The sequence below is a fragment of the Quercus robur genome, chromosome 3 (genome assembly GCF_932294415.1).
Source record: "Quercus robur chromosome 3, dhQueRobu3.1, whole genome shotgun sequence".
NCBI classification, from domain to species: domain Eukaryota; kingdom Viridiplantae; phylum Streptophyta; class Magnoliopsida; order Fagales; family Fagaceae; genus Quercus; species Quercus robur.
In genome coordinates, this window is record NC_065536.1 from 57,568,701 (window position 1) to 57,581,605 (window position 12,905).

At 40.5% G+C, this 12,905-nt stretch overlaps 1 protein-coding gene across 1 annotated transcript; it reads left to right on the forward strand.

Annotated features, from left to right (window-relative positions):
* The first annotated feature begins 5,739 nt into the window (after positions 1 to 5,739).
* On the forward strand, positions 5,740 to 7,412 carry LOC126718535 (probable xyloglucan endotransglucosylase/hydrolase protein 33). Its single transcript, XM_050420793.1, has 4 exons — positions 5,740 to 5,968; positions 6,062 to 6,162; positions 6,434 to 6,642; positions 6,888 to 7,412. Exons 1-4 carry the CDS (start codon positions 5,740 to 5,742, stop codon positions 7,282 to 7,284), a joined length of 936 nt encoding a protein of 311 aa, XP_050276750.1. The 3' UTR covers positions 7,285 to 7,412.
* The last annotated feature ends 5,493 nt before the right edge of the window (positions 7,413 to 12,905 follow it).

A 12,905-nucleotide genomic window follows, 5' to 3' on the forward strand; every position in this document is an offset into this window, starting at 1 on the left:
AGATGTTTATAGTTTTTGATCACTTTGTCTTGATCTTGAAGTCACATGTCTTTGATTGTTGGACTTGAACTTTTAGAGAAAGGCATAAATAACCATCTCATCACTGTTCACTAACCAATCATGAACACCTTAGTACATATCGTAAGATTTTGTGCTCGAGAAAGTGTAGCACATACACAAAAAGAACATAAGGTGTAGCCTCGGTTTAATTGCTTAATCCTTAAAATTGGCGTGTACTATTAGGCTTGATGCCAAAATCACATAATTAAAATTGGTGTGTACATTATCCTGGCTTTTTAATAAGTTTCTAAATAAATTAAAATTGGTATGTATATTATGAGGCAAAATTCAAGAAACTTACATGATTGCAAGTTTATGATCTAGGAGATGTGGGAGTTATATGATGTAACTCTTTAGGTGATAGTCTCTTTTAAATTCTATGTAATGAATTTTGTAGACTTTGTGATTGATTGCTATTCACATATCATCTCACATGTATCTCAAGTTTTTGCTAATTGCACACACTACACAAGTTATTCTTTGCTAAATATTGTACATGTTATTGTGTGTGTTTATGGTCTGACCAACCAAGTTTTGCAAATACTTTGAATTTTGTGCAAAATTGATTTGATGCTTGAAAATTTATGGAGAATGCAAGAAATTTTAATTTTGGGAAATTTGGGCTTAAATTCTTGTTTTTGAAAATCATATCATCACATACTCATGCATTTTGTTCCTCATGTCAATGCTTTGAGTTGTTCCTAAATGTCTTTTCAAAAACTGTGTTTTTTTTTCTCAAACTTTGTGAGTCTCTGCCCATTTCGATTGATCCAACCTAATTTTTGATCAATGGAAATTGTTTTGAAATTTTTTAAAATTTTTTTAAAGAGCCTCTGTCTGCTTCGATCGATTGAAACTGATTTTCAAACAATCGAAACTTGTGAATTAGGTTTTTAAAATATCAGTTTTGACTTGTTCCTCTCACTTTTTCAAAACTTTCTCTATCTCTCCGACTTGGCAAGGCTCCACAGAGATTGTTTTGTCGTTTTCGGCCAATCTTTTTGCAAGGTTTTTCTCTCCATAAGCCAGTATGTCCATATTACCCTCTCTTTTTCAATTATTTTCTGTTTTACATGCATTTTTTCATGCATTGAAGGGTTATTTTCGGACTTAGCATATTTTGGGGTTTTTGATGATTCAAACAGTATTTTGTGAAATTGATCATTGGGTTTTTGTTCTAGGATGTTATAATCATGATCCTTGTGGTTTAATTTGATCAATTTTGTGGTTTTTGAGGAATTGAAAATTTTAGGGCGTGTAATTAACCCGAATTTGGGATTTTGTTCAAATTTGGTTCAATTGATGAAATTGGCTTGTTGATTTGATGTAATTGGTCATTATTTTCTGAAATCTATCTTGTATGATGATCAATTAGTCAATTTCTTTCAAATTGATCAAGTGATTTTTCAAAATTTTGGGGTTTTTGTGTTAGAAACTCTATGCTCAAGCCAATTTTGTGAATCTGAACTTAATTGCATTGCATTAGGACATGCATCATGCCATTTAATTTGTTCATGCATCGTATAGTTTTTTGTTTTATATTTTTTTTGTGCTAACTTGCAATTTGCCCTTAGTGTTTTTTTATTTATTTTGTTCCTTTGCTTTGTATCTTGGTCCTTATCCTAGCACCATGCCTAGGAAAACTAGAACCCATAGGACCCCCTCCACTTTCTCTGAGTCTCCCTCTAGGAGTGAGGTGTTTAGGAATGATAAAAGCAGAGAGGCCTTTGAGACTTTGAACTGTAAGCGTATGATTTGGGCTGAGCGTGCTGTGATTTTAGATGAGATTGATCCGGCCATTAGGGCTAACTTTGAGTCTAGAGGTTGATTGTCTCTCTTAGAGATAGATCATCCACCCCTGACTGCCCTAATTAGAGAGTTCTTCTCGAACCTCTCTTGCCACGTCTATGATTCCAACACTCTTGTTAGGAGTTGGATACGAGGTGTTGAGTTCACCATTACCCCTCGGGTAGTGGCTGAAGCTCTTGGGGTTCCGATTGTTCGGGAGCCTGACTATCCCTATGATGAGTCTCCTCCTTTAGATGTTGTCATGTCATACATCACTGGGTCTTCTATCCAGTGGGGTTCTGATCCTCGAATCACGTCCGCTGAGCTTACCGAGACTGCCTATCTTTTCTTTAGGATAGTGTGTCATTCGTTGTGGCCTATTTCTCATCTCCACACCATCTCTCTAGAGCGATGTGTGTTTTTGTATGCGTTTGTTTCTGGTGCGTCTATCAGTTTCCTTCATCTGTTCCTTTGTTCTTTGAACGAGGTTCATAGGAGTTCTGTCGTAGGGTATGTGCTTATTTATCCTATTTTCATTCATAGGATTCTGCTGTTTTTGGGTCTAGATGGTTTTCCTTCCGGTGAGCCTGTTCATGTTGTTGCTCCTATAGGTGCCACATTTCTTCAGTAGAGGGCTGCTCACTTGAGAGTTGCTCATTCGCGTCCTAAAGGTGTGTCATCTGGTGCTGTTCCCCCTTCTCCATCTTCTACAAGTGCTGATGATGCTGAGACGTCCGGTGCTGCTGTTGCTGATGCTGATGTTCCTCCACCGACTACTTCGGATGATTCAGACATTCGACGTATGTTGGATCATGTCTTGACCGTTCAGGCAGCTCATGGACAGATTTTGGTGGACGTGCTCGATGAGATCCGTGCTTTGCGCGCAGAGTTGGCACAGTTTAGACGATCTTCACCGCCACCTCCCTTTTGATGATGGATTTTGTTTGCCATTTGGCATTCCGTCACAAAAAGGGGGAGTACATATTTGAGCCCTGTAGAGTTTGTCTTTAAGGGGAGAGTATTTTTGTTGGTTGGAGCTTGTGGAGTTTAGATTGTATCTAGGTGATTCACATTGTATTTTATCCTTTTAGCTCTTGCCATATTTTTGTTGGGATATTCATGTTAGGGGGAGTTACTTTTATTGCTTTATATGTTTCTTGTTTTCAACTGTTTATTGATTTATATTTATGAGTTTTTCATTGATATTTGTCTTTATTGTGTGTTGTTTGAAATCAAGAATTTATTTTGTTTACTTGTATTTTTCCACACATGCGGTTATGCATTTTGTTTAGTGTTTCAGGAAATATACAGGTTGATTTAATTGAGCTGCTGTCTACACTTGCAACTGATGGATAGTAGTTAGGATTGAGTTTGTTTTATGAGCATTTGTTTTATAAAGGGCTTTTCTTTGTAAACTTTGAGCTTCTAGTTGTGTTTTGTCATGGATTGCCAAAGGGGGAGTTTGTTAGGTTCTAAACACTTTGCTAACTGTGTGAGTCAAAACTTCCATGGTGGGCCATGGGAACCTTTGATGAACACAATTTAATTGTTGGAATTGGGACAATGGGAGAACTAAAGAAAAAGATTCAAGAAAACAAGTAACCAAGAGATGATAAAAGGAAGGCAGAAATAGATTAGAATGTGGAAATTAACACAAGAATTCAAGATTATAACTCTCCTCGGATTATTACAGGTTCACTCTTTTTTTACTAATACAATACGCACTTAACTTCCCTATTTTTCCGAATTCCCTCTTAGATAGGGGTATTTTCCTATTTATTGTGGAGGAGTCCCCTTCTCAGTAGGTTGGTTGTGGTGATGGTGGCAGAGAGATACTTGTTCCATTACGTGTCTCTTTCTCCTTCTGTGGACTTGAGTGGGATTTTAGGTTTGAGACGCTATTCAAGTCGGTCATTCAGTAATAAATATCACTCAAGTTAGATAGGGTTGCCTAATTAATGCACAGGTAACTATTGCCTGTTCAGTTGCTACCCCTTTCGGCTCCTTGGCGGTCATAGTGTTGCCTGTGGTTGAGGTAACCCAGTGTTACTTAAGCCATGGGGGCCGGGGAACATTGTTCTTTTGATTTGGACCTTCGAAGGGGGATTCTTTGGAGTGGGCCTCTGGACCCATTGGTTGCACTAGGCCTCCAGACCTTCTTATGCCTTTCTCGGGCCTTTGGGTCTCGGCCCTGGTAATGGCTACATTCCCCTCCCAGTCTCCCACAGTAACCATTCAATTCTGATCAAATTTGTCCAAAAGCTTTATGTGTAATGACTACACTCACAGGCTCGCTGCACTTTATCCACTTGCACATGTGCACATCCATGCATGTGTGTTTCCTATGCAAGACAGTGTGCTACACTGCAAGTTGTGTTAGGTTCAGGAAGTTATATTGAAAACAATTAACATCAGAAGCTAAAAACATATGCATCTGAGAGATGAGATCCTCTCCTATCTTCTTCTAGGCACTCTCACCAGCTAATAATAGCAAATTGTCCCCAGACACCATCCTATTTGACAGACTAGCCTAGATTTTCAAGATCATCTGCTGTCTTCAATTTGTTTTAAAGTGACAAATTACTAAACAGAATTTGGCAGATGGAAACCACTAATATTAATAATACCATAAATATTAAGGGTACTTCCAAGGACTTTCGGTGCACTAGATGCCAATATTGTTAGTAGTCATATCAAATATCACTCGGAGCCAGCTAGAAATCTACTGGCAAATTGACCATTACAATAAAAAGAAATAGACATTGCTGGTCAGTATCAGCTTTTTTTTGTATGAAATTTTCTTTACCATAATAAAGTTTGTAAACCAATTAGTCAATTTCAGGTGTTTCCCCACCTAATTGAATGTAAGTTCTACATGACTACATGCCTCATTCAATACCCAGACAAAGTAAGGAAATTACAAAAGAGGGGGAGGAGGGAATAAATATAGTTAAATACAATATTTTTCACAACGCTTGAGTCACTTTAAGATAGAAGTGACTTTTATTGATCTTAAAGTGACTCTTATTGATAAAAAGATGACGGAGTCTCTTGAATGGTTTATTCATATTAGAAAAAAGAACAACTACTTCACCAATGAGAAAATTTGAGTTGATTCAAGTTAAGGAAACGAAAAATAACATTAATAGAAGTAATAAAAAAGAACATCTTAATTAGAAGTACAAATAGAGAGTATTAAATCAAATAAAAGAAAAAATTATATGCAATTGACCCGAACATGTGTCAATTAGATTTGATTATATTTTACAATTATTGGCATAACTTGTTTTGATTGCTGTGGTTGACTCAAGTTAAAATGATATTACTTCAATGATAACAGATCATGTCAATATTCATGGAAAAAATCAACACTCCTAATTGAAAAAAAAAAAAAAAAATACCTATCAATTGAATCAAAATGATGGGAACTTGACATCAGTGGTGGTGCTTGCTTATTGGTGTGCACAAGCCAGCAACATTGGCATAGGATGGCCAGTTACAGACAAAAAATCTGTTTTCATTTTGGTCCATGCCAACCCGTGGACATACGTAGCTTATGGTCCACACGCAGTACTAGAAAGGAAACATATTCAATGGACTTTGAAGGTAATACTAATAGCAGTATGGAACCCATCAATGAAGTAATTGTCTAGTCATGCCCCTAACTTTTAGGCAGCCCCACAAGCCCTGCCATACTTCTCAGAGTCACCCCCACATGATTGTTCTTAATCATTATTGTCTTTAAGATCCAAAGTAACTACTGAAAGACATACTAGGCAAAGAGAGAGAGCCAGCTAGTAACAACTAAGCATGATTTTGAACCTCTCTAACTAAAAACTCTCAATATATAACCCAACTATTCATATTTTCTTTGCATCTATCCAATAAAGAATGGCTTTTCTGCAAGACAAAATACTCTATTCAGGTCTCTTAGTCTTCTGCATGACCATATTGGTGTCTTCACATAGTAGACCTTACTCGCCTCCAAGTGTTGCACATTTAACAGATTACTTTCCACATGTCTCAATTGATCAAGGCTTTTCTAAGTCCTTTGGAGGCTCAAACATCCAGCTAATCAGTAATGGTTCCATGGCCAATCTTGCTCTTGACAAAACATCAGGTAAAGTCCTTTAAATATTATGGCTTATATTGATACATGAAATTGTATTTTCAGAATTTGCTCTAATGTGTATCCCTTTATGTTGTTTTATAGGAGCTGGATTGGTCTCAAAAAACAAATATTACTATGGATTCTTCAGTGCTGCAATTAAGCTGCCATCTGGTCTCTCATCTGGAGTTGTAGTAGCCTTCTATGTAAGCTCTTTCATTCACATACAAGAAGTCGCACTTAAATGCAACATATCACATTTGACTGCAATATTGTACATGTTGCATGCCTAAGGCAAACTGTATGTGTAACATCTTCTGCCTTAGCATGTAGAATTGTACATTAGACATAATTTTTTTCAATTTGCATGCATGTATTTATTTTAAACATGTGGCTATGATTGCAGTGTACAAAATGCATCCATTTGAACATGAGAATATGTATCCAAATATGCTGACTAGAAAGGGGAATTTTCAGTTGTCAAATGCAGATACTTTCCCTCATACCCATGATGAGGTTGACATAGAGCTGCTTGGTCATGATAAAAGAAACGACTGGGCCTTCCAAACAAATATATACGCTAATGGAAGTGTAAGCACTGGAAGGGAAGAGAAATTCTATCTCTGGTTTGACCCAACAGAGCAGCATCATCAATACAGCATCATCTGGAACAGCTATCATACAGTGTAAGACAATCAAAACTCACTTACATACACAGACATGCCTGCGCGCAAGTTTTATTACCATTATTCTAACATTTCGTCTCACGTGTGAGCCTAGACTTCCCTTTAATAAGTGGAGCACAACATGTGAGAGTTTGAACTTTTGGTTCAAACTCAGATCCACCTATTATGAGTCCCAAAAGCTTAAAACTATTATGAAAATGATGAATTTAATCATTTTAGCTGATATTGTAACATACCTAATGCAGGTTTCTAGTGGACAACATACCTGTAAGAGAGTTTATTCACAACAGTGCCTTCTCTTTTGTTTATCCATCAAAACCCATGTCAGTTTATGCAACAATTTGGGATGGCTCAGAGTGGGCAACTCATGGAGGAAAATACCCAGTAAATTACAAATATGCTCCATTTGTAGTTTCTTTTGCAAATGTGGAAATGAGTGGCTGCATATGGAATCCAACAGCTCCAGTTTCTACATGTTCTAAGGCTGGTACTTCTAGTTATGACCCTGTTGAGGGACCAGAGTTTGTTAAGCTATCAAAGCAGCAGATTGAAGCAATGGACTGGGCAAGAAGGAAGCTAATGTTCTACTCTTATTGTAAAGATACATCCAGATTTAAGGTCCTGCCACCTGAGTGCAAGTAAAAGATATTTTGGCATTCATATTTATTATTTATTCATTTGTGAAAGTGCAATTGAATAACGTTGAAAGGCATTTTCACACTAAGAACACTACTGATAGATATCAAATAAACCAAAATGTTTATATGGTACTCTCTCTTTATTCTTTTTGTTCTCCACAAAGTCAAAGTTAATCATAACATTGAAGGCATTGTCACATTAAATAAGAGCACAACTGTAAGAAATCAAACAAAATGTGCCCTTTAATATTTAAATATTATTTAAATAATATTTATTTAGTTAATGTTCGATATTATAATTTTTTATTTAAAATTCATTATTTTTTAACCTTTTAATATAGCTAATTCACTTTGATGATTAAGTTGGATTTCTATTAATACATATGTGGGGACTATGGCCCAAAGTAACGAGGTGGGCCTTGGGCCCGTCTGAGGACTCCAGCCTGTCCGAGAAGACAACGTGGCTTAGGCGATTCATATTAAGCCTATCACTGGAAACAAAGAAAAAAGGTCCGAGGAGGAATTTCTCCTCGGACACTGAAAATCTGGAGCGGATGTACGTCCAAGCCACTGAAGCCCATCCCCTAAATACATGAAAAGGAAGGAAACACAAAATATCTAAGCAAAAGCTACCACCATCACATTGAATGCACTACAACTATTTTCCTGACCGCATTAATGTGGAGAAGACCCCTGGACAGTGTTACCTTGGCTACCACAACTCACAAAGGACTGAAAGAAGTGTCTGATGGGATGGGTGCTCAAGTGGAGGCTTGGATGATTAACAAGTGTAAAGCCCAGATGATAAGGAAGAGCCTATATAAATGTATAGAAACCCCCAGAAGGAAGGGGGGGGGGCAGAAAAAGAAAGGCAGAATACTGTGGCATGCAAAGAAACCCTAATGTACTGGTCTGTATACATAAATTAAGTTTGAATCTTCTCGGACCGTGAGATCTTTCAACGTAATGGCTTTTGTTCTTGTCCATGTGTACCTTTATCCCATGTAAGTCTCTGTTTAACTTATCTAAACCCAGTTCTTTAACCCATACTCTACAAAATTCATTGTGTTGGGCCTTTTTGGATCAAGACTTCACAAGATAGGGGTTTGGGTTCCAAAACTGTGTCCTTACAATTGGCGCTGTCTGTGGGAAGAGCTTGAGTGTCAATAAGTACGACGGTTAAGCATGGTAGGATCAAGTCCACACCAAGAAAATCCACGCCAAGCTGACCCTCAGTAAACAGAACCTATTAGGCCTCAGCGGCAAAATAATCCTCCTGATCCTGGGCTAAATCCAGGCAATGGAAGAAATCGAGAGGGAAGTGTACATACTACTCAATCGAGCCAAAGCCACTCCCAAGTAGGTAGTCGTATATCCCAAAGGTGAAACAATTATCAGGCCATGCAGCGAGAGATAGACGACCTGAAAAAGAAGTTGTGCTGTGCACAGCAAAGGCGGTCCCTTTCCAGCCCAAGCACATCCTCTAACGAGGAAGAGGATGTCAGTTACAGGCGGAGGTCAAGAACTCCCCTAAGTGAAACTTTTTCCTACAAAAAGGAATCGCGCCCTGAATGGAGACATAAGAGCCCATCTAGTAAGGGTTTGGGTAATGATGCCATGAACAAAACACTGGATCAGATTTCTAGATCACCCTTCGCGCACAGGATAGAAGGGGCTAAATTACCTCGGCGTTTCCATCAACCTACGTTTACCATCTACAACGGCCGAGCAGACCCTGTAGAGCATGTGAGCCAGTTTATCCAAAGAATGGCTATCCATTCCCAAAATGAGGCTCTGCTGTGCAAAGTTTTTCCGTCCAGCTTGGGACCCGTGGCGATGAGATGGTTCAATAGCTTAAAGACGAACTCCATAGATTCCTATAAGCAACTCACTCAAGCTTTTTGCTCTCGCTTTATTATAAACAGCAGTGTCCCTCAACCCCTAAGTTCGTTATTATCCTTATCTATGCATGAAGGGGAAACCTTAAAGGCGTATTCGGATAGGTATTGGGAGTTGTATAACGAGATGGATGAAAATCACGATGACGTCGCCATCAGCACGTTCAAAAGTGGTCTCCCTACCGAGCACGATTTAAGGAAGTCTCTAACTGGTAAACTCGTCACCAGCGTTCGCCAACTGATAGACAGGATTGACAAATACAAAAGGGTGGAAAAGGACCAGCTACAAGGGAAAGGAAAGGAGAAGATCATCCCCCCTAAAGGAAATGATTACAGGTCGGAACGATATAACAGTAATCAGCTGAGAGGGGATTCTTCGAGACAGGCTGGATAAACCAACATGCAAGCGGTTAATGTCGTATTCAGAGAGCCAGTGCAACAGGTTCTGGAGAAAGTAAAAAATGAGCATTTCTTCAAATGGCCGAGTAAAATGGTCGGAGACTCCTCAAAGCGCAACCAGAACTTGTATTGTCATTATCATCAAGACCACGGGCATACCACCAAGGATTGTAGGAATTTATGGAATCACCTGGATCAATTAGTCCGAGAAGGAAAATTACGACACCTTTTACACCCCTCAAGCAGTCATCTGGGCCAGGCAGTTCAAGAGCCTCCAAAAGATGTATCTTTGAGACCTCCCATAGGGACGATACACGTCATCTTCGCTGCTCTAGGGAGGACCGACTCTTTTCCTTCCGGGGTGCTGTCTGTGGCTCAGCTCCCCACCGAGGATGGTGAGAAGGAGTCCAAAAGATCTAAAAAGGGAAACTCACTAGTGCTGGGGTTCTCGGACGAGGATAAGATGGGAACTATCCAACCTCACGATGATGCTTTGGTAATTACGTTGAGGATTGGAGGGTTCGACGTGAAGAGGGTACTAGTAGATTCGAGCAGTGTTGTGGAAGTGATGTACCCTGATCTGTACAGGGGGCTGAACCTAAAGCCTGAGGACTTAATGGCTTATGACTCTCCTCTTATAAGTTTCGAAGGGAAGACTGTCATACCAAAAGGGTAGATCAGATTGCCCATATAGACCGGATCAGAGGTGGTGGAGGTGGATTTTATCGTGGTCGTCGCCTACTCACCCTACACGGCCATTGTAGCCAGACCTTGGCTCCACGTCCTGGGAGCCGTATCTTCTACACTTCACCAGAAGGTAAAATACTCGTCGGGGGGCCAAGTGGAAGAGATTGGTGGAGATCAAGCCATGGTAGGCAATGCATGGTGGCCGCCATCTCACACTTGTCCAATGCCGAGTTCTCGGCTTCTGTGAAGAACTTATAGCAATCAACCACCTCGGCAGCACAAGTCAGTGAACTAGCCGAGGAAATAAAATGTGAAAGTTTAGAAAGGGTTACCGTTGACAATAATCTGGAAAGATTTTTCCAAGTCGACTTGGAATTACCTATTCAAGAAAAAGGGGAACTGATTGGGTTTCTGAGGAAGAATGTTGATGTATTTGCATGGGACGCCTATGATGCCCGGGGGTTGACCTTAGTCTCATTTGTCACTACCTAAACGTTAACCCATCTTCTATTCCAAAGAAGCAGCCACCCCGACGCCTGTCGAAAGAGCATGCTGACGCTGTTAAGGATGAAGTGATGAAACTGAAAAAGGCAGGGGCTATCAAAGAAGTCTTTTACCCCGAGTGGTTGGCAAATATGGTGGTGGTAAGAAAGAAGACGGGGAAGTGGCGAGTCTGCGTAGACTTCACAGACTTAAACAAGGCGTGCCCGAAGGACCCGTTCCCGTTGCCTTGGATAGACCGGTTGGTAGATGCGACTGTAGGCCACCCCCGAATGAGCTTCCTGGATGCCTTCCAGGGTTATCATCAGATACTACTGGCTCTAGAAGATCAGGAGAAAACAGCGTTCATGACACTCGTCGGAAACTACCACTATAAGGTGATGCCTTTCGGTTTAAAGAATGCAGGGTCAACTTACCAAAGGATGATGACCAGAATGTTCGAACCACAACTAGGCAAGGTTATTGAAGTTTACATAGACGATATGGTAGTAAAAATTAAAATGGTGTCCGAGCACGTGAAAGACCTTGAAGTCATTTTTGGCATCTTAAGGGAGCACAAGCTGCTCGTAAATGCTTCTAAGTGTTCATTTGGGGTCGGGTTTGGGAAATTTCTGGGCTATATGGTAACTCACAGAGGAATAGAGGTAAGCCTGGTCCAAATCAAAGCAATTAATAGCCTACAAGCTCCTTGGAACCCGAAAGAAGTATAGAAACTCACTGGAATGATCGCAGCATTGAATCAGTTCATCTCTCGATTTGCAGACTGATGCCAACCTTTCTACCTCTTGATGAATAAGTGGAAAGGATTTGAATGGTCTGAGGATTGTGTCCTAGCCTTCCAACAACTTAAAGAATACCTGTCACGGCCACCCATCATGTCTAGCCCTGAGGCCGACGAGGTTTTGTTCGCATACATAGCAGTGGCCTCCCACGCTGTAAGCTTGGTATTAATATGAGTTAATAATGGGATACAGCGACCAGTATATTACGTAAGTAAATCGTTACATGAAGCTAAAGTGCGCTACTTACCACTGGAAAAGGCAATTCTTGCAGTAGTGCATGCCACGCGAAAACTTCCCCACTATTTTTAGGCACACACGGTCATTGTCTTGACTCAACTTCCTCTCCGATCGGTGCTCCGAAGGGCCGATTACACAGGAAGAATCGCCATGTGGAGTACGCTTCTAGGGGCTTTCGATATTAAATATATGCCTAGAACCTCTTTCAAGGGCCAAGTCCTCGCGGATCTAGTCACTGAATTTGCTGAACCTTCTGTAGAAGCAATAGCTGAGGAGGAAAACATGGATGGAAAATCGGTTGGCACAATCTCTGCACAAGGAGCCTCGCGATGGAAAGTCTATGTGGATGGCGCGGCAAACCAAAAAGGATCTGGGGTAGGGCTAGTTCTAATATCGCCCGAAAGGATTATCATTGAAAAGTCATTAAGACTTGGGTTCTCGGCTACAAACAATAAAGCCGAGTATGAGGCTTTGCTACAAGGAATGATCATGGTGCAAAAAATGGGCGGAAAGGCAATTGAAGCGTTCTCAAACTCTAGACTGGTCGTAGGCCAGGTAAGGGGCGAGTTGGAGGCTAGAGATGTGAGAATGTAGGAATACCTCGATCAAGTCAAACGCCTGCAATTAGACTTTGAATTTTTTAATTTGACGCATGTCTCTAGAAGCGGGAACACACATGCGGATTTGCTGGCCACTCTTGCCACGTCCTCTGCACAGGATGTACCACGAATGATCCTTGTTGAGGATTTATGAAAGACAGGTACAATCGAAAGGGATACAGTTCGGATCCATCAAGTCAGAAGGAATCCGAGCTAGATGAATCCCATAGTGAACTTCCTCAAAGATGATGTATTACCCTAGGGGAAATTGGAGGCCGAGAAGATACAGAGGAATGCTCCTCAGTTTTGGTTGTCAGAGGACCACAAGCTATACAAGCTCTCCTCCTCTGGGCCATACTAACTGTGCATGCACCTAGAGGCATCAGAGTCATTGCTTGAAGAACTGCATGAGGGAATTTGTGGGAGTCACACGGGAGGAAGATCGCTAGCACACAGAGCACTCACCCAGGGGTACAAGTGGCCGAACATACAGAGAGAGGCCCAAGAATATGCAAAGAAGTG

What these genes read in the sequence shown, in the direction of transcription:
- LOC126718535 (XM_050420793.1), top strand. Translation starts at nt 5,740, where the DNA reads ATGGCTTTTCTGCAAGACAAAATACTCTATTCAGGTCTCTTAGTCTTC. An exon ending in GAGTTGTAGTAGCCTTCTAT is followed by an intron (nt 6,163 to 6,433) that starts GTAAGCTCTTTC and finishes GGGAATTTTCAG; the next exon opens with TTGTCAAATGCAGATACTTT. An exon ending in TGGAACAGCTATCATACAGT is followed by an intron (nt 6,643 to 6,887) that starts GTAAGACAATCA and finishes TACCTAATGCAG; the next exon opens with GTTTCTAGTGGACAACATAC.